Here is a 26510-nt window from a genome sequence, read left to right as displayed (position 1 = left end):
GATGGAGCACAGTGAGGGGTGGGGGTGAGCTCCAGCAGTGGTGACAGCGACAGCGGTCACTTCCAGTGGTACAATTTGTACGAGCGCAGCATGCAGCTCTTGCCCATCACTGCCAAGAACACACAGCTAATGGTGGTGACTGTGTTGAAAAAGTGTGTTTTGTAGCTGAGAATTTGCTCTGTCAAAAAGTCGTACTGTGCTCTTTGCATCTGTTGTAGTTTCCATGGAAATGAATAGGAGGCATTACTTTCAGAGAGACCTATGTCGTTTGGCTCAAACATTAAGTCACCTCCTCTTTCCTAATCTCTGGAACCACAGCAGCCCTCCTTTTTCTCTGAGCAGTGGCTAATCATTATTAGCAACCTTGCAATGATCGTCATCCCCACTACATCAAAGGTGTTACTCATCCCAAATTGCCGAGCAAACCGAAGAAAATGTTCTGCCTGACTCATGAGTTGGCTCACACCCCTACTGCTGGGGCCTGGCTGCCCTTCCCAGAGCAGCATGTTTACGGGTTTTATGCTTTTATGACAGATGACACCCAATTCAATCATCTTCAGCACTGCACTGAAGAACTGATCAAGGGACACATCCAAGCAGCCAAAAGCACACTACAATACCGGGGTGGCTTTGTGAGACAGAAATCCCAGGAAAATGAGATCCACAGAGGCATTTTCTCTGTAAGAAGCCTCAGACGTTTTTACTGTCCTCCATCAACCTATGATCCTACCCAGTTACATTTCTCATTCTTCTAACCCGATGTGACAAAGACAGTACAAAAAACTTGCCCTTTCTTTCACGTTTTTTCTTCAGTACTGACAAGAGCCCTTTATTACCACGGTGGCATGCCAAAACAATGATGCACCTCCCCCAGTGACCATCGTTTCTCTCCCATCCAACCAGATTCTCATCGGGTGGCACATCGAGTGGTAGAAAAACACCATGCCACATAAGAGCTGGGCAAGTCCCAGCACCAGTCGTCTCTTGCCATCACAAAACTCTTTATTTTCAGTGCTGAAGCCCTCCTACAGAATATCTGTTGTTGCAAAAGTAGCTGTAAACATGCTGTGGTGAGACCTCATCTAACATCACAACCAAAAAGCAGCCCTTTGCCAGCAGGGCTTCTGCCACCCAACGCCAACACCCTGAAAGTACTGATGACTGCAGCAACACTGCCTCTGCTGAACTATCTTTTGTGTTCATCTGTCACTAAGTCACATCTTTTCATTGCAGAAAGAGAAGATAAAGGTGCTTTTTCAGCTGACACTGGATTATTTCAATTATGTATTTTTTGTTTTGCCATTTAATTTTGGACTTTCTTTTTCATTAAAAAAGATCCATCAAATCCATTTTTCTCCAATTTGGAGACCAAGATATCATGTGGGACAGTGTCAAATGTTTTGCACAAGTCCAGGTAGGTGACATCAGTTGTTCTTCCTTTATCCACTGATGCTGTAACTCCATCACAAAGGCCATCAAGTTTGTCATGCATACTTGATGAAGAACGTTAATTATATAGCATGCAACAGCATGGCAATAACCTGTGCTAGAATTCCTTTTAGACAAACACACAAAGCAACAATCACAGAGTTTTCTGTGCAAACGACTGCTTTGAAAGGAAGCTGACACAACAGCCCTAGTGAGAAAAAGCCAACATCACAGTTCCTCTTCCTCTACGCATGACTTCAGTGCAGAAAAGGATTCCATCATCAAAATAACGTACCTTGGCTGCTTTCTGCTTGTGAAACAGGCTCTGGTGAGTGAAACAGATCTCTCCACTGTCTCAGGGTTTACAACAATTTAGTGGGGTTTCTTAAATGAGTAAATGTAGCTCAAATGCAAACTGAAATATTTCTTGTGATTCATGATTAGCGTATGTTTCCAAACAGCAAATACTCCAGAAAACTACAGAAATAGACAGGATGCTTAGGAGAATGTTAACCTATCACTTCTGAATACAAACTTGAACAAATAGTACACTAACAACTAGTCCTTGTTAGACCTCTTTCCAAGAAATTGTCTCCATTGCAAAGTGATATCCTCAGCTTTACCATTTATTATTTTCTACACTCCATTTGCTTAACTTTCTAAGAAACTAAGACGAAGCATACATTTTCATTACTGCATGCAAAGCTTGAAAAGGCGAATGAGGCCCAGACTCAGTGCCTCCAAGAGCAAAGTCTGCTGGCACCTCTGTCACTACTATTCTCCGCAATTTGTTGTACGAAGCAACACAAAGATTATTTTGACCTCATTTTAAAAAGATGATCTATAAATCATCATAAAGTCTCCAAGACATCTGAGATAAGCAGCATCCCTTTTGTCACCTTCAGGAACAAAACGTACTAGCTCTGCCTACCTCACAGGCATACCAAGGCTTCCAGGAGCCCTGCTTTGCCACTTCTGAGAGCAGACAACAGAGCTGTGTGGTGTGCAGCTACAGACTGGGGCACAGCATACAGCCTTAGTACTCAGTGAGAGCCATTCCTGACTCTGAGTTTCAAAATGAAGGAGGAAAATAAAGAAGTACTTTCATTTTTTGCCCACTATCATCTCTTTTTTAAATAGATGGAGGAGCAAAGCACAGCAATTGCAGCAAACTGCCCAAGGCGAAGGCACTCTTTAAAATGGAGCCCAGCAGGTTGCTCTGACAGAGCCTGGGAAATACCTGTTTGCAGAGACACAGCCAGACAGGTGCCCATGTGACAGCACCCAGAGGAGAAGGTTTCATCCCACCTTATGGATGGAGCTGAGCACTCCCAAGTGAACCCAGCACAGCACTCGTGGTCTGGGTGAGGCCCTGGATGCTTTCTTAGAGGGAATGGCAATGGTCCTCCTGCCTCTGCTCTCTCCAGGAGGGAAACTGTCGATGTTTTCGCTCATTTCATAGTCTGCACATATTCACTCATTTGGTTATCAAAATATTAGCCGAGGGTGATATGGTAATGTTGTTCCACTGACAACAAATGACTAGACTGCATTTACAACAAGACATGGCTGCAGGCAACGTGCTGCTGCTTCTGTCAGGAACACTTCTCCTCCTGCTCCCTCCCTGCTTGTTTCAGGACTGTCAGTCTTCGGCAAGCGAGGAGTGAACAACCATAAAACAACCGTGATGACTGGGAAAGCTGCTCGCGTATTCCATTTAAACACAACTTTATACATGTTATATATATGCATGGCATATAATGTGCCTACTTTTCTTTTTATGACTTAGAAATAAAAATAAATGTAGTGGATTTTTACTGTGTACTTGCACTGATCACTGAATGCTGTAAAATACTGAGTTGGGCACAGCTTTGGAAAATCAGTAAGTCGGCAGGTGCCAGCTGTGCAGCCACACGGTGCCAGGCAGCCTGTTCCTCACTGCCTTCCTTATGACTTGGGCACAGAAGGTTGGATCCAGAACTGAGTTCCATGACACGTACACGGGGACAAATGGAATTCAGTGATTCAGTGACATTAAACTCCTTTTGCATCAACTCCTATACCTTCTTTCTTTAAGCAAGGTGATTTCATTGACTTCAGTCCATGAGTTGGACACATGTCCAACTTTGGGCTAGTTAAATGTGAACTCGAATTAAACCATGTAAATACCACATTCCAAGGAAAATCAATCCACACCAACATACTGCACCATGTCTCATTAAAACACTTCCGAGAGAAGCAGCTCTGCAATTATCAATTTACCAGCGCTGCTTGAGCAGACTTGCTCAAAATAAAAGGCATTGCTGGTTATTTCCAAAACAAATCCAAAGGACAGGTATTGAAATATAGAGAAAATGGCAGCGGTAACATTATCCCTCCTAGTGCTGGAGTTCCTGCCCTGGGCTGACAACATGAAATATATCTGGGCCTCCTGGGAGGTTGGAGGACGGGGCAGAAAGGGGCAACCTGCCGCACTGCACATGGTACAGTTCTTAGTGCTGCAAGACATCTGAGGGGATCTTCTCTGATGGTGCTGTGCACTGAGCATCCATCAGACAGATGCTGCGCACAGAAGAACAGGGAATAAAAAGATTTTCTCTCTCCTCGAAACGGGAAGACAGACAAAACCAGGGAAACCACAGGCCAGCTTCCTACCCCTGAGTGTTGCAAGCGGTTTGAGAACCAGCAAACAACTTCCCGATTCCTCCTTCCCTGTTCCAAATTGAAAACATTTCAGCAAAGGGAGAAGTGGGCATGTCTGCTGGGAGGAAGGAAGCAGTGACAGCAGCACTTTGTGGGTTCTCATGCCCTACCGTCATTTTATTTCAGACTGTGCCACTGCACTGTTTTCCAAAAAGACCGAGCCGTCCAACACGCTGCCATACAGACATGGAGAAGGCCTGGTCTGTCCCTCCTGGACTTGGATAAGAACAGCAGGGAGTCATTCAAGGTTTTGGGGGAAATAAATGGTTGTGGACTGGTAATGCCAGCTTTGCCCCTTTGTGCAGCACTTTACAATCAAATACAAATTTCCTTTACAATCAAACCTCAAACTCCACTCTCTACAATCTAGAATCTAGAATTCTAGAGTCTCTACAATCTGTTAATTTTCTTTCTGGGGAAAGGTGGAGCCAGAAAGTGAGAGGAAATACTAATCCCTGCTTCCCTTTACATGTCTCCAGTTTCCAACAGATGGCTCTTTCCTTTATGCACTAGTGTCTCTGCAGATTCCCAGCCACACAGCAGCGTGGGACACAGCGAAGAAAAAAGATAATAGGGCAGCTCCCTTCTAAATCCCTTAAATCTGTACTGCAGACAATGGACACCACAAAGCAAGGGGGAGAAGGAGGAGGGGGTGTTAAGCAACACACTTAGATTATGTCACCTAAAAAACATTCCTCTACTGCATTGTTTCCACCACTGGTCCTTGATGTGATTCTGGCCCACGCTGGTCAATGTCCTCCCAAACAAATTTTGGGCATAGCTCAGGAATTACTGAGGGTCCAGGAGCACTGCCAACAGTTTGCACACAGTCGTTTAGTTCTGAAGGGTGGCAAGAGTTTTACTTAACAGACTTGTGTTGTTTCATGCCAATTTGCTGAGGAATTATCTGGGATCTTGTAATGCACTGTTAGATACTCAGCCTGAATGGTTTTAACCTAGTCTCCTAATTCAGATCATGACTGGTTTAGGTCAGCTCTGAGTACTTTAAGTCTAACAGGAAAGGCTGCAGATGGACCAGGCTGCTCTGTAGTGAGGTCCTGCAGGACATCTGCAGAGCAACTCCTTTCAAAGGCTGGAGTTACAACTGGTAGTGAGATAAACATTTGAAAACAGGAGCGTAACTCCTGAAAAATGAAATCACGGAATACAGATAGGAAGAGAAAAAAACACCTTTAACAGAAGACAGGGAACAAAAGCTCTGAATTCTCAATAGGCACGTCACCTACAGAAAAGATAGTCAAACATATTCAAGGCATCTGAACACCTCCAAAAGAATTACATATCTGATTTCTGCTTAGCACGGTAGGTTTATTTGTAGTGTTTATATGTAAGGTTTGTAAATTTATATGTAAGGTGTGTAAACCAATTCCCATACCTGCATTTTTTTTTAAGAGCTTAGCAACAACAGAAATAAATGTTTCTAACTAAGGCATAGCCAGTAACAGACTCAAATGTATAAGGTTCCTGTCAATTTACCTGGAGGTGTTTCTGAAGCAGTTTGAGTCCTTGGGTCGTGATAGAAGGCCTCACATCAGTCAGGATGCAGTTCAGCAGGAGAATGTGAATGCTGTCACTAACACCACTGGAACGCCCTCTGTACATAGTTTGAGCTGCCCATAGGCAGGACCATGCAGAAAAGCTTCACAACGGTTTCATCCATTACTGAATACCCACACAGTTAAAGGACTCATACCACGGACACTACAAATAAAGTTCCAAATACTTAGTTTTAATCCAGTCCAACTACACTTCACAGAACGCACAAAACCCAGTGGAAAAGGCAGCATGCTGCATGCAAGAATAGACTGTGCTGGAATTAAAAACGCTGCTCTATTTTGTTTCCACTTCTGTGCTCCCATTCAGGGCACACTGACTGCTCTCCTGAAGTGTCAGTGTGAGAAGCAAGAGGCAACAACTGGCAAAACACACAGAGAGGCTGTCACTGTTTGATGGAAGCATAACCACCTCTCCAGAGCTCCTTGCCAGTATAAGTAATCTGGGCCTTTACAGAGTCTTTGGATGAGGTTTCTAATAATGCATTTCCTGCCAAAATTTAGTAATACAAGTCAACATTCTGTAGCAATTCAAACATGTTTTGTGGATTGGCATAAAATTTTTTTTTTTTAGTAATGCTGCTGCTTAAGTCAAGTGTTTGGCACTGGAGTGCCATAGATGTCATTCCTTTATCTGCTGAAGGAGATGAAAATGAAAGCAAAGAATGAACCACGCTCTTTCACCTTGCCCCTTCAAATTCCACAACTGAAGGGGAAAAAAACAAGAATCTCTCTTACTACTGAGAATACCGTTATATCTTCTTTACAGAAACAACGAAACCCCAAAAAACACCCAACCAAACAAAACCAAACAAAAAATCCACAGAGAAAACCAGCTTCCAACAGTCCTGAGAGATGCTTTGTTGCTTCTTGCCAAGGACTGAGGACCGGCTGCACTGGGAAATACGTGTGTGAGCAGCAGAATATGGTCACGCTGAACTTTATGCCTATATCCCACAAACCGACAGGGCTACAGAGCTCAAAAGCTGGGCAGCAAACTGCACATCTATGGCAATTCTTATAAGGATCATCCAGTGACAGAAAGCTTTCTGCTCAAAGGCACCGCTCCAGAAGTTGCTTTTTCAGAACCTCTGGCATGTGCACCGTGTCTGTCCAGCCTTCCCACAACCTGAGCCTCCCACAACCTGAGCCTCCCACATCTCCGTTCACGGAAACAGAAAGCTGGATGTGTACCGGCCAAACTCAGGAAACAACCTGTGCGAGACAGCATCGTAACAAACTTAATGGGATCAGAGCACAGCCTCACAGAGGATGTGCAGAACTCAGCCAGGAAAAGCCTGAAGGCAAATGGAGGTTCTTGGCCAACGAGCCCAGACGCCTCGCAGTGTCCTCCTGCCGCCTCCGCCTTCTTCCAGGACGCGGTCTGAGGCAGCACGTAATGCTGGACAGCCTTACCACACGCAGACAGACAAAGATTAATTACACCAGAGCCCGTCTGGCAGCCACTGAGACCAACTGCTGAGTGCTGTGAGAGCCTGAGCCCCTTTTCTGTCAGAGGAGCCCTTTCTGCCCACTGCAGACAGGACCGGCACGGCCCAGCGGTGACGCTGGAGCTCAGACAGCTGGCAGGCTGGCCCAGCCCCGGCTCCCACACTGCTGAGGGGCCCCCAGAGCACCTCTCCTGGGACCACCAGCTGCAAGTGTTATCCACGCTTGGATTTCAGCGCTGAACTGGTGAAACTAAACCCAGACTTCCCTCCTAAGTGGCTGTGAATCCTACAACAGGTTCATTTAGTTCTGCGGCTTGAGCCAAATCAGACAGTTCCACATTTCTCAAGGTTGCCATGTGCCCGCATTAGCAGCGCTCACACGGTTCCCACCACTGGCAAACAGCACTGCTGGAACCCAAAGGAACAGCAAGAACTTTGTGGCAGAGATGCTCACCGACCTCCCCTGGGTTCCAGACAACTTGCTGCTCCCCTTCACCCCAACACAGTGTGTTTTACATAGTATTATGTCAAGGAATGCTATCGCATGAATTTACAGCATGCCACTTGTGTAAAAATAATAATAATACTGAAAAAAAAAAAGGTTATGTTTCTGTTCCGCAGTCGGAATGAGGCCTGCCAGCAGAGTTGGGCATCGCCAGCATCTCGCAGCCCTGCCTCACACCGCAGTGCTCCTGCAGTCACACCTCTACAGCTCCTCCAGCAGACGCCTTCCTGCTAAACAAGAGGGACTAACTGGATATAAACAGCAGCCCGGACTTCACACTCCAACTACAGGAATTCTGAGAACCTGAAATTCATGTTTAAAGTCCAGATCTACTTTTAATTCTGGTGTTAACACAGTGCCTGCCTGTATCTTCCTGCAATCAGAAAGCTGCTCCTGCCTGCCAGGCGAGCTGACAGTTCAGTCTTCATTAAAACTTCCTCAGAGCTTTCAGTTGCTTTGCAATATTGCCATTAAAAGGAAAGGAAAAATAAGAGATCAGTATACAGTGCCAAGCTACGGAAGCAACTTCAGGTGTGATTACATCCAGAAGTCCCAATTCAACTCCTGTTGAATCTCCTTCCTGTGCTCCTACTCTGCGCTGTTGCAGCAGTACCTCTAAAGTAAGCCGATGTTAGGCATTCCTGGATACTTCAATATTACCACATTGGAGTGAGACAGCTAACAGAAGCCAGGATTGCATTTTCAGCACTGCTCTGACACAACCCAACTAATGTGACACACTCAGTACCTGCATCCTGTTCTACCACCACTGCTTTATTTACAGAGGAGCACTTTGGCATGACAGGAGAGGATCACTATTCAAATCAGAAATCATCAGAGGGAGCTTTACAACACCATGAACAACTCAGCCAATTTACATAGCTCAGTTCATCTAATTCAATCTTAGGTGCTCAACTAAGACTGCAAAAGAATGAGGGGTCTATTCAGTGCCATACTGAGAGCTGCATTTGTAGAGAGGACATCTGTCACCTAAGAACCACACTGAAACTTACCAGATGGATCCCAGCTTTTAGCACTTTAAGCATGTCCTGCATTGATCTGGTGACCTGGGGGCAAGAAGATCCCATATCTCCTTATATGACCTTAAGGCACCGGCCACATCTCTAACCAAGTGCAGCACTTACAAATACCGTACCATTTCTCTTCCCTTTCCTGCAATATCATCAGCTGTGCGCTGAAGAGAATGAATGAATTTCTCAAAACTTGCCTGCAGTTTTCCCATACAAGCTCAGAGGTGTGATTTAAAAGCGTGGCTTGGAAGCCTGTATGCCTTTATAGAGTTTAAAGGGAGCTTAAACAACAAGGCCTTTGTTTCAACTTGCATCATCCACCAGGGTGGAAAAAAAAAGATTATGTGACAGGTAGTGAAGTTCTAGCTTTAGCCATTAGTCACGTTTAAATGGGTTATAAATAGGGAGGGGGGAGAAAGGCCAATAACCAGAATGAATTGGTGTAACAAGCTCCTTCTCTGAGCTCCTTTACCACTATAAACACTTGTTTAATTGTCTTCTGGAGCACGAAGCCTGTATTCTTAATTGCAAAAATCCACCAAGGTTCAGAGCTGCTACTCACACCCAGTAACTGGATTTGTTTAAAGGGAGGACTGTTTGTCCTTTATCCTGTGGGAAGTTGTTAACGCCCAGTCATTTCCCCCTCGTATTCTCTCCTCACTGACCCCAGAGAGACCACTCCATGTTAAAGAGAGGGCTTTTTTTCTCTTGGAGACAGCAGTATTGGAGCAGAATACACAGCATCATTCAATCATTCAATACACATTCAATCCTAAAATACACTTCATATCCATCACCTTTGAAATTCACTAGCTCTAGATTCTTTTGTGCAGATTATTTAATATTATTTTCAGAATAAACCAAGACAGCAACCTGTTTAGGCTTACTTAACCTATCTATTTTAACTTAGTTTGGTTTTAACTTCCATAAACATCCCCACACATTTCCGTGAAAAGAAGGAGTAAAGAGGCATTTCAGTTCTTGGGCACGTAAGCCTAATGACCTCCACAAGAGAAAGCTGTTTTCCAGCCCCTTTTGCACTAGGCAAAGTCTTTAACTCTCTCTTACCTGCAACAGCAGAGCTGACAGATAGAACGGTTCTTTTGTTCTCATAAGCAGTTACTTCCCGATTTGGGATTGACCAGGCTTCAACCCAGAAAACAAGAGTTTTCATGACAATCCCCATTTACTTCACAAGTCAGGAAACACCCCAGTTAGGAAAGGGAGGGATCCATCCTGTCTGAAGGAGGGCAGGCCCAGCACCCCACGCATCCTGAACATCCAAGAAATCCATCCCCCAATTCCTGCAGGATTTCTAGCTGTGCTGTGCTGAGGGCCAGCCCTTCATCTCACCACCCGCATCCACCAGGCCTGCAGGGGAAGCACTGATCATCCAGCAGGTTTTATAAACTGCAGCTGCACCCTTTCCGTCACGATTTATATTGTCATTTTTGTCCAGCTGCACCTCGAGTATCAATTCCTCCTCCGTCAACACGAGAGCACAAAAAAGAAAAAGCTCTCATCAAGAGGACCTTTCAAGACAAAGCCTCGGGGGGAGGTTATTTCCAAATAGAAGTAGTCAGGCAGTGGACAATTTGCAGCAAGATTTACTTCTCTGCTTGTTCCAGGATATTTACAAAACCGATTCAGAAGATCTTTACTTATCTGACCGAAGGACAGGAAGCCTTCCTGTATACCATGTTGCCCAGCAGAGGCTCACTTCTGACAGATCACAAGTTCATCCTGCCCAACCCTGACTAACCCACCAGTGTAAGCATGTGGCTGAGTTCTCAGCACACATCGCACCCCTAGATTTGATGTTACAGCATTAGGGCGAGCTGTTTAACCTTTGCCTCTTTCCTGCATTAATAAAAGGAACACACAGAAGCCTGGCTCAGCATGGCATAGGGATGAGCAGCTGTACTGCAGAGGAATTAGAAGATACAGACTATCCATGCGCATACACTTCCCATCCCTATATTCTTCAAGAGCAACAGCCCTTTACACACCTTTGCTAGGTAACAGCTTCTTCATCTGTGGCTTCAAGCCTGTGAAACTAATGGGATACAAGAATTTCTGCACTTTTCCTCAGGCAACTTATTACCAAGGCAATACATCCACTAGAAAATACAATAAAATCGTACTGCTGTTGAAATCCTTCAGGTCAGTTGGCAAGCAGCCCTCTCACTGAATGCGAAAAACCGGCCCCCAGATTCTCTGCTGCCCTTTTGCCGTGACGGCTGGGCTGTTCACAAACACGATACCAACACCATGGAGGCAAGAAGCTTCCATTTTCATGTGCCAAAGGCATTTGCTGCTGGTGCAGCTTCCTTTGCATGCTGCTGTCAGCCACAAAGGAGACTCTTGCAGGCTTTCACAATAGGACACTGCCCGTGGTACCCTGAGTGAGCAGCTCCTGGACGCAGGCTTCAGCTGCTGGGCAGGAGCAAAGCCTGCGCTGCACAGCTCCAGCACACAGCGTCCCACTGCACTCATGTATCACCTTACAGTTCAGTAACGTGAATGCTAGCTGAGCAGATTGTGTGCATAACCCAGCCTCAGCACTGTCAAACAAACCTACAAACGTGTCTGAGCAAGCCAGGACAGACAGCACGTGAGAAAGGATTTCTGCTAGGTGCCCTGCAGTACCTAGTAACGGGCAGAAATCCTTTCTGTTTAACACAGCTCACACGCCCCTGGCTGGTCCTTCTGTTGGGATGGAGATGGGAGGGACAGCTTCCTACCAGCTTCCAAGTGGGTGAAACTCTACTTGAGTAAACAGCATGGCTTTCACCATCCCATCCCAAAGGGTCAGACAAAGCAAGTGTGCTTGTCCTGCTGACAGCTGCTGTTCTGAGTGCTGAGGAAACACTTCAGGCAGTGGCAGCAATATTTCTGTAGGGGAACTGCTGCCATGGCAGGTTAGCACCTACGTAAGAAGTTACGAGCTTAGTCCAGAGAGGACTTCAGGGATGTTCTGAGAAAAGAAAGCCGAAGGCTGACACATATCGACCCAATGGCTGTGACAGCCATGCAGAGTCAGCCCATTCCAGAGCAATCAGGATGCTCTGGGACTGACGAAACCAACCCCAGCCAGTACGGATATGATTCTTTCTCCTTATGCTCCACTACGTCTGGTATCAGTCATCTACCCATTTTACTCATTGACCATCTCACTAGCTTACCATGCAGGAACCTGTTTCTCAGATTGGGCAGACTGAAAGGACCATACCAGACTTCTGTGCCGTGGCCGCTGCAAGCTGATCCCTTCCTCATAGTATTCCTGATTTCTGAAACTCCCCCGAGCTTCAATTAGCTGCAGAGGAAAGACAATTCCCTCCTCAGTGCACTGCTGCATCACAGAAGCTGCTCTCAGCAGCACATCACTGCACGCTCTGGGCAGCCTGGTCTGGTGGTTGGCAACCCTGCACAAAGCAGGGGAGTTGAAACTCCATGATCACTGTTGTCCTTTTCAACCTAGCCCATGCTACGATTCTATGATCCTATGCAGAGCTTTCAGACCACCTGTAGGCAAACCCAGGACTTTTTCACCATTTGCCTGCTTGAAGCCTGACTGCCTTCTGAATATTCCATGTTGAAAACTGGTAGCTGGCTAACACACAGCAGCTGCTAAAAACAGCCATTTGAGGATTCTAAATATCTGCAACACATGCATTTGCTAGATATGCCTGGCTCCATAAACAGGTGTCAGCTTCATCCAATTTAGTAAAAGTCATGAAAACAACCCTTTCTGAGTACTGCTAAGAGGCTCATCCTAAGACGGTAATACCTCACTCAAAAGATTTGAGTGTATTGACTGTATTAAATTTGACTGTTGAGATTAACAGTTGTTTCTAATGTTGGCAGAGTTCTGTTTTGCAAGCCTTAAAAAGGCTGCTTTTTGAGAAGAACAAGAGAAAATATAAACATAAAAGTCCCAAGGCATGAGAAGCATTTGGAAATAGATGAATTCTCTCTTTCTGGGAGAAGAGTGGCTCACAGTGTTGGAGTATGATCACTCTCTCCATCACAGGGTGTGAATTAAATACAGAAACACACACATCTGAATGGCAAACGTGAACTACATTCACATCACAACTAACAAGAGGAGGAAGAAGGTGCTCACAGAGCGGTGGGCTGAATTTACATGATATGGAGACTGAGCATATCAGAAGGTGGGACTGAATGTACATTAGAATTAAAGATGTGATGGAAGCAGAGACTGCTGGCTGACACAGAGTGCAAGCCCCATCTCTAGAAACTTGTGAGAGACAAGAGTTAGATAGAAGGAGACCTCTAAATGAGATCAAACCTGCTGGTGGCAATGGTAGGAGTCCTGAAACATGTAACACATTGCGGTTGTTAAAAACACAGGACCTAACCACACTGAAGGTGAAACTAATGCTGAATTCTTCGTCCAGAAGGTCTAAGGCTACGTGCACATTAGGAAGATTCTGATTCTCATTTTTAAATCCTTACAGAGACTGGTGAAAAAGGAAAAGACAACGTGCAGGCAAAGGCTTGAGATTATTTACCTTGTATGCATTGCATATAACATCATCAACCACAACAGTAGGATCAGAGATAGGAACTCCACTCAGACACTTAGAACTGGAAGAAAGGCCAAGTTCCAGTTTTGTCCCTGTAAGAAAGGCATTCCCTGATCTGCTATGGGCTTCTGAGCACATGCACTGGCTCTCTTGTGCGGTACACAATGGATGAGGTATCTCTGTTAATGTGGACTTTCACCAAGCACGTGGTTCATCAGCCAGGAAAAGACTGTCCAGCTTCCTCCCTGCAGAACTACATGTGTCACATCTGCCTCTTCCCTTTCAAAGACCTAAAAAGAGGTACAGGCAAAAGAGAAAAAGGAGAAAATAGCAGAAGGTAATCTTGTCTTGATTGATTTAAGGCATGTTAACAGAAGGGATGGTTGACTGATTATGATTACACTCTGCAATTCCTGTGCTCCTCGTTCTTTCCCCATCTCCAATTGGAAAGCAAAAGCTGCCAGGAAGCTGATGAGTCAGCATGCTGCTGCTGTTTGTCTTAGCTATGAGGCATTGATTTTTTCCCAACACTTTGATATAGGGTCACAGGTAGCCTAAGTAAAATCTTTTACCGAGAGCAAGCGGGTCAAGCAGTAAACGCTGTTAGTTTAAACAAAAAAAGTCAATTCCATTTTTGCAGTACTTGTTTGGACATTTTATTTTTCTAAGAGACCTGAGAGCAGCAAGAAAAATACAAGGATTTTTTTCTCTCAGATGTTTAAGATAAAAGTAAGCAGGAATCACACGTGTTCTTCACAAATCCTCTTTCCAAACTCTGAGTACCTCCCTGTGATCAAGTATCTCATGCACGTGCAAGTCTAATTAACACAAGAACTAAAGCTAAAATTTGGAGTAACTCCAATATGTGGAAGGAGTTTTTACAAGGTGCTACTTCAACACTTCAGCACTTCTCCAGAAACCAGGCTCCTTTCAAAAGACCCAACATCAGACAATGAAAAGTCATTTGGAAACTTGAAGCAAGGCTGTTTGGCTAGAAAACCTTACGTTCCTTAGTACTTCAAGGCTAACGTCAACCAAAGGGAAAATCAGGTAAATCTGAACAACAAAAACGCAGAGGTGGATCAGGAAGCTCAAAGAGCTCCCCCCGTTCTATGGAAGAGCTCTGAAAGAGGACAGACAACGCTTCCATCTGCAGTGAGGCACAGCCACAAATACAACATCACACCATATAAAGTTAACTGCAATCACTGTTTTCTTGTTTAAAAAGGCAGGAGACTGTGAAATTTTTCCTCTATAAAAACACAGGTGAGCTGCTACGTAGAATTCACCATCACCAGAGGGGAAGGCAGGGAAGCAGTGAGCAAGGTAGCTGTAATGTATTGAGAAACCAGCTGGCTCTGAAGGCATTGGGCATGGAAGGTCCATACATTATATTGCAAGTCTGAAACTGGGCAAAGTCAGCTTTAAGGCAGCCCATTTAAGAGCTGCTTTGGGTTGTGAATGAACATAGCAGCAGGTGCTATTTACTACACAGCTCACAGTTGTGCAGTAGCTGTACACAGAGGTATATGGGTGAAAGCACTACGTAATTAGCACTACTAAGAAACTCAGGACAACAGAAATTTTTCCAGCCTTTTCTGGCTGCATCAACACAGAGATACCCCAGAAGGTTTCCTATCACTGGCTCTACGTGGCAGGTAGTAGGGATGAAGCAGCATTCAGCCCAGCACATCACATATCTGAGGGGAAGCACAGCAGTGAGAATGTGTGTACATCATCGAACACAAGCAGAAACAACAGTCGTATCAAGGATGTGCTTTTCATTTGACAACCTCTCTCAGCACAGACCTCTCCTGAAAACATCCCCCACTCCAGGATCCACACGCTGCTGAGAGGCTCCTCCTTGGGCAGCAGCACACCAGACAAACTGAAGTATCCTCTTCAGGTCTGAAACTTGACATGCCACACTACAGGTGTTAAAGGCTCTTTGTGTCCTCATGGTAAGCATCTCCAAAGGACTCTTTCAAGACTGGTTCTCAGATTGGATTTCCAGCGGAGTACTCTGCTATGGAAATAGTGGGAAGGTAAACAGAAATACACCAAATGGCACTTACAGAGACTGCATCACCTTGAATCGATGCTAGTGATTAAATTTTCCTCATCAATCCCTGCTTTAATTCCATCTGAAAAAGTATAAACATTTTGTTGTTGGCTTTAAGGCCAACCACTATTTCAAAAACAGGAGAAGCTGTCCTGGACTCCTTCAGCTCCGTGCTCCTCCTGCACTCCATGCACACTATCCCTGCCTTTCTTTAGGAAGACATCAACTTTTGATAGTGAAGTATCATTTCCTTCCAGCATATCAAGCAAGACTGTACCAGCAGCTATCACAGTTGTGATTATCAGGAATTAAAGACCATGTTGTATCTTTTCTTGGTAAATACGACTTCAACTTCTCTGTTCTAACACTTCCTAGAAATACAAGCATAAACAAAGATAAGCTGTGCTGCTTTGCTTTTTCTAACAGAAGCAGAAGCCCAAGTGTTCACTGACAAAATGTTATTCCAAGCATTACTATTACGAATTTGCAGAGCCCAGGTGAACCCTCTGCTGGCTCAGCCCATCACTGCGGGCACTGCCCTGTGGGTGAGGGACATGCTGACACGGAGTCCTACAGAGCACTGGCAGGAGCAGGAAGCATGGGCACTGCTTACAGATACGATTCAGGGCACAGCACCGATTGCATCTCTGAAACAAACTCGCCAAAAAGTCAACTCTGGGCCTTCAAATCCTATGTTTCTACCCAGAGAACAGCTCCCTGGTCACTGCCCCAGCTCCAGCAGCAGGCAGACAGAAGGTTCTGCTGGGTGCTGACCATGGGGAGCCCAGCCTTGCTGCGGAGTGAAGAAGGTGCCCGAGGGAACGTTGGTCTCCCCTCCCTCCTAGGAGGAACAGATGGCCGGAGGAAGGCAGCACAGTGGTAATCTCCGAGCTAAAACATAATCTCTTTGAGTAGTGTTTTCTTAAGAGGCAAGATGACCTCCACCAGTTCACATCCTAATATCCAACTGAAGGCCTTTGCCAGCATCCTGCCAGGAAGCCAGACATACCCAGACATGCCCTACCCAGTCACACCAGTAAGCCTGCGGCTGTTCTATCAATGCCATCACTTGCAGAGCACATTATTTTCTACTTAAATGCCCCTACAGTTTTAATTAACTCCAATTTTCCTAAAGCACAGGTATTTGTTCCCAAATGCAGAGATCCCAAGGCAGCATGCCCAAAGTCGCACCAGTCTGGAAGAGACACACAAGAACCAGAAGTGCTCAAGGAGTGGCAAAGAGTGGGACGGACATCCGCTTGGCACCAGGACCATCAGCACAGCCTTGAAAGCCAGCTCCACTCCCACCACCATCCTTCACAGTTTTGTAAACTGTAATTTTCAATCAACTGAACTCCAGAAAGTTAGGTGAAGGAATGTGGTGGAGTGTATCAGCTGTGTGCTGGCAGCAGACCGTTCATCTAAGGCAGTGCAGGTACATAAACCAGCACTGCACGCAGCATCCAGCTGGGCCACCACATTTCAAGTCAGTTCTTTTAAAGTAATTGGTTTTTGTACTGTTTGAAAAAAACAAAAAGTGATTATCAAAATATTACCAGAACAGCGTGCATTTTCACTGGTTAAATGGGAAAGTATAAAAGCAAAAAGGCAAAACCTCACATCTGGTTTAAAAGTTTCTGCAAACTTCTGAGGCAGAAAAACAAAATGACTATGTTACGACACAACATTTATGTAAAAAGCAATGAAATACAGCCAAACGCATGCAGTTATGAAAAATCAAGATAATGAAAGTCTACACTCAAGCAGGGATGTACCTAAGGTCACATCCTCTTGCTTTGCCAACAGAAGAAAAAAAAGTAATTAAACCCAACACAATATATTAGCCAAGTCTTAGGCTCAGGTGAATAAAATACCTCAAGTGTAGGGCAGCTGCTTGCAGAGCTCCAAAGTTTAGCGACTTTAGTTACAACATCTGCATAAAGATCTTCTGTGCAGAACTGATGGGCTGCTTTCTGGGCAGCACAACTGGATGCAAGAGACAGGGGACTGCGTGTCAGACCTGGGGTTGCGCAGCAACCCCATGTGCTGGGGACATAAGGGAGGAGCCAGACCATGGAAAACGGGTTTATATTAACACTTTCAACCAATCTGTAAGAGAAAGTAATGGGCCAAACCACTGCGTAAAGGCATCCCTTGCTCTCTGCAGGTGGGTGCCCACCAGCCCAGCACACAGCTCCACAAAGGATAAGCCTGTAGAAGTGCTAAGGTTACAGAAGCGATTTGGTAGGGCCCTCCATTCGCAAACAGTTGGTCTCCTGACAACGTGTCTCCGCAGCTCCTAAACACACATATAATAAAAACCTCATCAAGAACAGATCCCAGCAAGGGGACAATCTGTGGTTGGAAGCTGTGAAAGTTCGCACTTCGCCACGCCAACAAACTGCTGAGCCCCATTAAACATTTCTCAAAAAAAAGAAAAAAAAAAACCAACAAAAAAACAACACACAAAACGACAAACCAAAACAGAAGCTGTAAATAGCTTCACCTAAGTGAGATGCCAAAGCTTGGGCCCCATCAGCTTTGATAACCTAATAAGGGAGCACCCAGCTCTGAGGGTGCAGGCAGGAGGGCACCAACCTGTGTCCCCCAGTGCCCAAATGGTGCTGGCAGTGGAGCCTGGCTTTGTGTCACAGTCAGCAGAGGAGATGGGATCTCACACAGCAGCGTTAGGGTGCCTGTGCTGAGGCAAATTCAAGGGAGCAGATCACAGAAAGTGCTTAGCTTCTGCTTTCTTAAAAATATCAACCCGATGACTCAAAGCGCGCGTCCCAGCGTTATCTGCTTTTTTAAGAAGTCTTTCCCAGCAGTTATTTGGGCCCGGCAGCACAAGGAATGAACAAGCCTCCATTCCCAAAGCCTGGAATTTGCCCTTTACTAACACTGTGGCCAGCAGAACTGATGGACACGGCCAGCCTGGAGCTCTGAGCCTCGAGCCCCAAACAAACCCACAGCACAAAGCACAACATTTGCTTCAAGAAGTGCCTGTCTAGGAGTCCTCTGAATACAAAACAGGAAAAGACACAGGGGGGTGGAGAAGGGGGGGGGGGGGGAAAAGGCACAGTAATTTTTTTTTTTTTTTTTTTTTTTTAAGAAGCGTGCTGGCCCATTACAGCTGAAATACCCATCTTTGGCTGTTTATCAACACAAAAGAAAGAAAAAGGGGAAAAAAATGCCCTCTTTGGAAATCCAAGGCTCCCAGTCATTAAGTCTAACACAGAGCAGCTGAACAATAAAAAGAGCAATTGCATTGTAAATTTATGTACCGTGCACGGGTTATGGAATGTAGTGCAATAGGGCACTGTGCAGTGATAAAACCGCATTCCTTGCAAAGTTAACAGCTCTAAGCTCATGATTTGTACATGTGGGCAATACCGAATGACCTTCATGCTTTCCAGCACTCACAGGAAGGGAGATTTATCTGCGAGCACAAGTCAGTAGGTTTGCTCCGTGGGACAAACAGAGGCGTTGAGGAACAAAGCTTTAAACTTAGCAGTAAGGAGCAAATGCAGAGATTGGTACACTGGGTTTAAAAGTGAGTTTGAAGCCCGCACTCCAATAAATCAAGTGGCTAATAGTGGTATTTGAGTGAGCCCTGCCTAAAGGAGTGTTTGCTGCCTTTTTTTTTTTCTTTGGCAAAAAGATTTGCACAATTCAGTCCTCTCTCTAACGTGCCTCCTGTAAACCAGTTCTGATTCCCCACACAAGATACAGCATTCACGATGAAGAAATAAAGTTGTATTGATCTTAATGTAAGAGACATAACGCAAGACCAAATGTTTTCTGGGCAAGAAGACCCATCAGCCGCATTACATGAAACAAGCACAGCCTGCCGTAATCCCGGTTCTAGAGACAGAACAGCTTTTTGCACAGGGTGACCGCTGAGCCGGGCGCAGTGCTGTCCTGGAGCACCGCTATGGAAGCAGGCAGCAGCTGCCCGCTGCACCAACAGCCCTGTCTTTAACCCACCACGGTGATGTGAGCGTGCACACCGGAGCTCTCACACTGCTGGGCACGGAGCTCTGGTTTAGATTAAAGGGAAGAGGGGACACCGCATTCAGCAGAACTGTTCTGGGCACACGGGCAGAAAGGAACAGGGCAGGAATGGTCACCCGGCGCTCCAAAGCCAAGCAGCCCACAGCACGTCATTTACAGGCACCGTGATAAGACGAGATGCTGGGGCTCAGCACGCCGTGTGCTGCACCAAGGGGCTGCCGGCCGCTTCCCAGCCCGCAGGCGCGGGGACCCACAGCCGCAGCATCTGGCACACGACCGCTCAGGATGCACGGAGGCTCTGAGGGATGTGCTGACACCCGCACAGGTCTTTCTGTACGGCTAATGGTTTGCTAGCCAAGTGCCAAGGTTCACCAGACGGCACTTTCTCGCTTCTTTTTTAAAACGAGATTTGAACATTGCGCATTTTTCATCGGATCTCGGCGGAGCACAGCCCGGTGGGTCGGGCTGCTTCACCCCGAGCTGTCGGTGTCACACGGGAGCGGCTCAGCGGCTCCGTCCCACCCGGCTGCACCGGGGCGTGCAGCGGCAAGCTCGCGGCTGCGGGGCGAGGATAACGCTCCGAGCGGCTTTAGGGAACGCGGGGAGAAAGCGGCAGCGATGCTACAGCACACTCTTAAAGGTCACTTTTCAGTAAAGGGATTATGTATGGCATTAACAATGCACGTAGGCACGGAGCACACGGCACGGCAAAACGTTCGCGTAGGAAACTTCAATGCAAAGAGGAGACGGAGCCGCAAAGCATCGATAGGTTGCGGAGGCACGGAGCTCCGTTCAAAAACCCCAAAACTCGTGCCACGGAGGCGCGCCGAGTTAGGCGAACACCACCTCCGGGGGTTCTGATAGGAACCACCGCCTTTAGGGGAGCTCCCAGCGCAGAGCCCGGGGCGGGGTGCGGGGCGGGCAGGGTTTGCCGTGCGGGGGATCGCGAGGCGCAGCGCCCGGAGCCGCACCGCGGCGCGCCGTACCTGGGCGTCCGGTTGGGCGCGCTCTCGCGGCGGCCCAGCACGCCGGGCACGCAGTTGGTGAGCTCGGTCCAGTCGGCGTGCAGCCCGCAGCTCCAGCCGGTGGAGAAGCGGGAGAAGAGCCAGGTCTCGCGGCGGTTGGGCCGGTAGCAGGTGCACTTCTTCTGGCCGGGCCGGCAGTCGCAGGGCACCTCCAGGCGCACGTTCTGCACCAGGTGGCGGCCGAAGGTGGTGCCGCCCGTCTTCTGGATGTGCAGGAACACGATCACGTCCTCGCCCTTCATGTCGAAGGCGAGCTCCCGCTCCAGCTCGCGCACCGGGAAGTAGTACTTCTTCACGTAGTGCGGGTCCGGCGTGGGGAACAGGTCCGGCTCCTCGGCGTAGGGGCGGCCGCTGGGCGCGCCCAGGCTCAGCCCCGGCCCCACGTACTGGTACAGGATGAGCATGAAGCACACGGACGCGGCCACGATCAGCAGGAACTTGCTGGTCCTCTCAACCATGGTCCTCCCCGCGCGCTTCATGTGTCACCATCTCCCGGGGCCGCCGGCGCTAGGCGGGCGGCGGGGCCGGGGGCGGGCGGCGGAGCCGGGCAACGCTGCCTGCCTGCCTGCCTGCCTGCCCGCCCGCCCGCTGCCAGCCGCCTCCCTCCGCCGCTGTGGGGCCGCCGCTCCCCGCCTCGCTCCGCGCGCAGCCCGCCCCGCAGCACCGCGCCGCGGGCACCGGGCCGGGCCGGGCAGGACAGCCGGCAGCCAGCCGCTGCGCAGGGCCGCGCCGCGCGCCCAACTTGGGCGAGGGGGCGGGACGGGGCGGAGAGCGGCCGCGGCGCCGGCTCCTCCCGCCCGCCCCCCGCCTCAGGAAGCCGCCCCCGTCCCGCCGCCGCCGCCGCCGCCGCCGCCGCCTCCGCCGCGCCCCGGCACGGCGGCACCCGTCCCCGCCGCCGGCTGCGCGCGGCCCGGCCCGGCCGGCGATGAGCGCTTCCTGCCCGGCATGCACAGCGCCGAAACCCGCCCGGCGCGGAGCGGTGCCGAGGGTCTGCGAACGGCGCGGCGCTCCGCCCGCCGCCCCTCCCGGCTCTGGCTCCCGCACGGAGGTTCCCAGGGCGCGCCGCCTTAACGTGAATCCGCGGGCTGCTCCCTCTGAAACGGCGGCTCCGCTGACGGCGTGTGCGTGGCGGCGAGGTACGGCCGCACGCGGAGCGCTGCTCGCGGCCCCTCCGCGCCTCCGGCTGCGGGCTCGCGGCGGGGTGCGACCCACGGCCACGCACCGTCGGCCTCGGTTCGAGAGCGGTGGCCTCGTGCCGAGGCGCTGCACGGCGCTAGCCCTGCCTGATGCTTCCTCCCGTCCGACAGCGGCTGCGGCGCGGGGCTGCCCCGAGCCAGGTGCCGGCAGCGCGGCCCCTCACGGCTGAGACGGGCTGCCGGCACGGGCAGGGCGGCGAGGCCTCGCAGAGGTCACCGTGAGCGCACCCAGATGCTGAACGTCCCCCAGAAGTTCCCACCCGAGGCCGTGTTTTGTACCGAGCTCAGGGCAACGTGTGCAGATGGTGGTTCGGCACTGGGGCGATGCATGAGGGAGGAGGAGGAAACGGGATGGTGGCCGAGCAGCCTGCAGGGCTGGGGATGGCTGCGCTGCATGGCATGTTGTGCAGCTCTTCCCTAGCGAGTAATGAGAAAATGTTTGCAGTGCCCAAAAGCGCTGTACGCTGCATTCATACTGCTTATTTCTTTTGATATTTTCCTCTTAAAAGTCTGCTTCTGATTTTCCTCTTTTCATGTTGGCTCGTAACTCCAGAAACAATGATGTCATTCTTGCACATGACGCTCGGCAGCATCCAGAAGCATGGCATAAACTTAATTTAAAGGCTTGAGATTTATATTATGATTTGAGAGATAGAGACACACACGTGAGGTTTATATACATGATTGGGCTGCACACTGCAGCATGAAAAGCAGAGCACTGCAATGTGTTTGCCCGTGGCTGTAGCATACATACCTAGAAATAATGGAACTCGGAAAAAATCACCTATTGATTTCAATTATATGAGTTACTTATTGTTAATGAATTGTTTTAACTCTAAGCTATAAACTATTTAAGGTTTTTTTTCCTTAGTTGCATGGATGGAGATATTCCAGTGGGTTTGGTTACTGGCTGGTATTGGTGGTAAGCACAGTGCCTGTTAGTTTGTGGGAGAACACACTCAGATACAGTCTGTGAAAGACAAATAGACCATGGAGAAGCGCACGGGGAGACAGCCAAAAATCTACTGTTTCCTTTATGGCAGCACCTTCCTCCTATGAGTGGGAAGGGCTCACGTCCTTCCTGGACTTCTCACTGAGGCACAAGATGTCCTGCCTACAAGATGCTGCAAATCCACTGCTCTGGGAGTGACACTGAAATGCTGTGGAGTCCCCCCTGCTCACTCTGTGTACTGCTCTGAAATGCCATATTTCCAAGCTGCTTACAGGCATGACTCACCTAAGATGATCACTGAAGCAAATACTTAATTCAATCCCCGCTTTTACTCAGGCGAAGTCCCACTGAAGACAATGACAGTAGTTCTGTGCTGCACAGGGAGTTAAACACCGAGCACTGCAGCAGCCTTCGTTTAGAGCAGCGTGTTTCTTAGAGCTGGGAAGGTCAGAGTGCAAGTAAAATAGTGAGATCTACTCTTTCCTTGGCCCTTCTGCTGCAAATCACTGTGCAAAAAGGTGAGAACTGCAGAAAACTTCAATTTGTGACTGTCCCCTCTGCTGCTTATCCCTGCGTTCACCCAGACCACGTGCCCAGCTATCACCCCTCTCCACACACTATATCTTCCTCCTGCAGGCCAGACCCCAGCGGACATCTCCAGGTCTCCCCTGGGATTCATCACAGCGTTGTCAGAGCAGCCCCAGGAGCAGAGCTCTGCTTCCCATGGGGTCGGCAGTGACAATCTGCAGTCACTGAGACACCCCAAACCTCAGTGTTTATGGAGAATGAAAGCATTGTACAGTTTGTATTTTCATCTGTAGCCAGTGGACTGGAAAGGCACATTTCAGCTTTCCTCTCTCTGCATTCTTCCAGGCAAATGTGAACAGCAGCTTGCCCTTAGCCCACTGAAAGAGTTCTTTGACCCCTTGTCTGTTGTACTGAAGCCTGCATGAACCCTGGCATAACTGACTGAAGGTCACTGTCCACTCCTATCTGCATCGATGCAGACTGGGGCTTTGGAGTGGTTGGAGAAGTAAACCCTTATCTTAGGTGCTAGAGGAGATTAAATCCCAGCATGGACTCCTGATGTTTTATTTTGATTTTCAATACAGTTTCCTTTATTCTGTGCTTGATGCCAGACCGAAGACTGATTTCAGTGATGTTTCCAATTGCTTGTTTATACTAATGTCATACTGAGATATCCAGTGACTAACCACTGTGGATCTTTGCCAGACAGCAGAATCTCTCCTAATGGAAGCAGGAGCAGGCATTCTGGGAGGAATATAGGGATGCTGCTGGGCTGTGTAGGGATGGGATCAGAAAGGCCAATGCCCAGCTGGAACTGGGCTTAAGCAAAGAAGAACAAGAAAGGTTTCTATGGGTACATCAGCCAGAAGAGGAAAGTCCAGGAGGGCGTACTTTCTGCAGTGCACAATGTAACCAGGCTGGTAACAATGGACAAGGAGGAGGTTGAGGATCAACAACTTCTTTGCTTCAGTCTTCACCGATTGCTGCTTTATACACAGACCTGAGCAAAATGGTTCAGAAGGTGAGATCTGGGGGAGCAATGCCCCTTCCACTGTAAGCAAAGGTCAGGTTCTCCAACACCTGAGGAATCTGTAAGTCTATGGTCCCGATGAGATGCATCCCAGAGTCCTGATGGAATTGGCTCAATGATATCTGAAGAGTAATGCAGGCAGGTGAAGTTCCTGATGGCTGGAAAAAAAGCAATGTCACACCTGTTTTTAAGAAGGATAGAAAGGACAACCTGGGGAGCTGCTGACCTGTCAGCCTCACCTCTGTGCTGGGGAAGAACATGGAGCAGATCTTCCTGAAAGCTATGCCAAGGAACACGGAGGAGAGGGGTCTTTGTTTCAGCTGGGATGGAATTGTTTTCCTCAGTGTGCCTGGTATGATGCTGTTTTGGTTCTAGGAGAGAAACAATGTTGGTAACACACTGATGTTTACAGCTGCTGCTAAGCAGTGTTGTGCAGAGCCAAGGCTGTTCTCAGCAAAGGGCCCAAGGAGCTGGGAGGGAACAGAGCGAGGACTGCTGACTTAAACTGGCCAAAGGGACATTCCATACCCTGTGACATCATGCAGAAGGCATTTTGAAGGGACTGGGAGTTCATCTTGCTCTCTTCTGCTGCTCAGGGTCTAGCAAGCCACTGGCTGGGGAGAAGAGATCAGCTACTTGTGCATCACTTGCTATGTATATTCATATATATATATATGTCATAATTATAATCTTTTTCATTACCTCAATAACAAGTTTTATCCCAACCCATGAGTTGTACTTTGTTTTTTTCCCCTGATTTTCTCCACCTGCCAAGTTAAACCACAAAAGGGAGGTGATGTGGGATAAGCAGCAGGGCTTCTCCAAGGGCAGGTCCTGCCTGACAGGAGGAGTCAGGGTCTTGCCCCTCTGCTCTGTGCTGTGAGGCCTCACTGGAGCACTGCGTCCAGATGTGGAGTCCTCAGCACAGGAGAGACATGGAGCTGTTGGAGCACAGCCAGAGGAGGGCCACAGAAATGATGCCAGGGATGGAACAGCTCTCCTACAGGACAGGCTGAGAGAGCTGGGGCTGAGCAGATGGAGAAGAGAAGGCAGGGGGAGAGCTGAGGGCAGCCTGTCAGTGTCTAAAGGGGAGCGACAGGAAAGAAGGGGACAGACTCTTTAGCAGGGTCTGTGGTGACAGGACAAGGGGAAATAGTTTCATAAAAGAGGAAAGACTTAGATTGGATATAAGGAAGAAGTTTTTTACAATAAGAGTGGTGAGGCACTGGCACAGGTTGCCAAGAGATGTGGTGGTGGCCCTGTCCTGGAGATATTCAAGGTCAGGCTGGATGTGGCTCTGAGCACCTGGCTGAGCTGCAGGTGTTCCTGTTCATTGCAGGGAAGTTGAACTAGATGGCCCTTTAAGGTCCCTTCCAACTCAAAAGAATCTAATTCTAATACAAGCAAATACAAAAGCTGTGTTTGACGTTTGAGAGGAATCCAACTGATCTAGGACTATAAACTCCACTGATTTGCAGTGATTTTTACATTCCTGAGTCACTTCAGGTACACCTGAAAGGTCTGTTTTGTACATTTCCTCACAGTAGTTCATATTTGAGAAGGCATTAACTTTGCATTCACACTTTAGAAGAAATGAAGCTGATGTCAGTCTTAAACTAGTTAAGTCACTTTCCTAGTCAAAAGGAACACAGACAGATAAGCCACCTCTCGTGATTTCTTCTAGGAGTGAGATAGAAAGATGAGAGCTCTTCTTACAGACAACAACACAAAATATACACAAATTTTGCAAGTGCAATTGAAACGTATTTTATCACTGCTTGCTGCTCTCTGCTACACGCCTGAATCTTAAACTAAAGATCTAACAGAAAGCATGCTTCCTTCTGTCCCACAGCTATACTTTCCCTGCAGAAGAGCTGTGAGCAGTGGATTTGGTTGGACTTTGAGTAAGGAGGACTGACACAAAGCCATGCTGCTTACAGCCGCACACAGTGCTGTGTGCTCACCTGGAACTCCCAAGGGCCGCAGTTGGTTCCCAGCACAGCAGCCTGTTCCTGTCCCGCTCCTTCCAAGTCATTGTGAAATGCAAGGAGTAAACCTTCAGAGCGCTCAGCCTGCATCACACTGCTACCAGCACTGACAGCAAGCAGCATTCAGGCTTAGCACTTAGACTGGGTGATGGGACAGGGCTGCCAGGAGTAAATTACTAATACATACCTCAAGGTTTATGTATTTGCAGCTAGAAATGCAATGAAGAGCAATCTCTGAGTTAATAATCAAGTGAGGATGAACTCAGAGAGAGAGCAGGCAGCTTATTACAGAAAACCACCCATGACAAAACAGCAGGAAGAAATGTGAAAACCACATACCGCTCCTGCCACCAAAACCTCAGTGCAGTACTTCTCTCAAAGGCCAGTCAATAAATACCCACTTTATTAGGCAGGGGAAGTCTGAAGGCTTCTCAACACAGAAGTTCCTCCCATTTACTGTGAGCTGGCATAAC

At 48.1% G+C, this 26510-nt stretch overlaps 1 protein-coding gene across 1 annotated transcript in view; it reads right to left on the bottom strand.

Moving 5' to 3' along the window:
* HS6ST1 (heparan sulfate 6-O-sulfotransferase 1) overlaps window positions 1–20822 on the bottom strand; it is a gene marked incomplete at both ends in the record, with an annotated part of 163070 nt that extends 142248 nt beyond the window's left edge. Inside the window, one exon of the mRNA XM_079539863.1 lies at window positions 20305–20822. Coding sequence (XP_079395989.1) covers window positions 20305–20822 — 518 coding nt within the window. The remainder of the gene's footprint in view (window positions 1–20304) is intronic.
* Window positions 20823–26510: the final 5688 nt, after the last annotated feature.

The sequence above is a fragment of the Tetrao urogallus genome, assembly GCF_951394365.1.
Source record: "Tetrao urogallus genome assembly, chromosome: 9".
NCBI lineage: Eukaryota > Metazoa > Chordata > Aves > Galliformes > Phasianidae > Tetrao > Tetrao urogallus.
The sequence above is the reverse complement of the archived record's forward strand: the minus strand, read 5'-3'. Positions and strand labels throughout refer to the sequence as shown.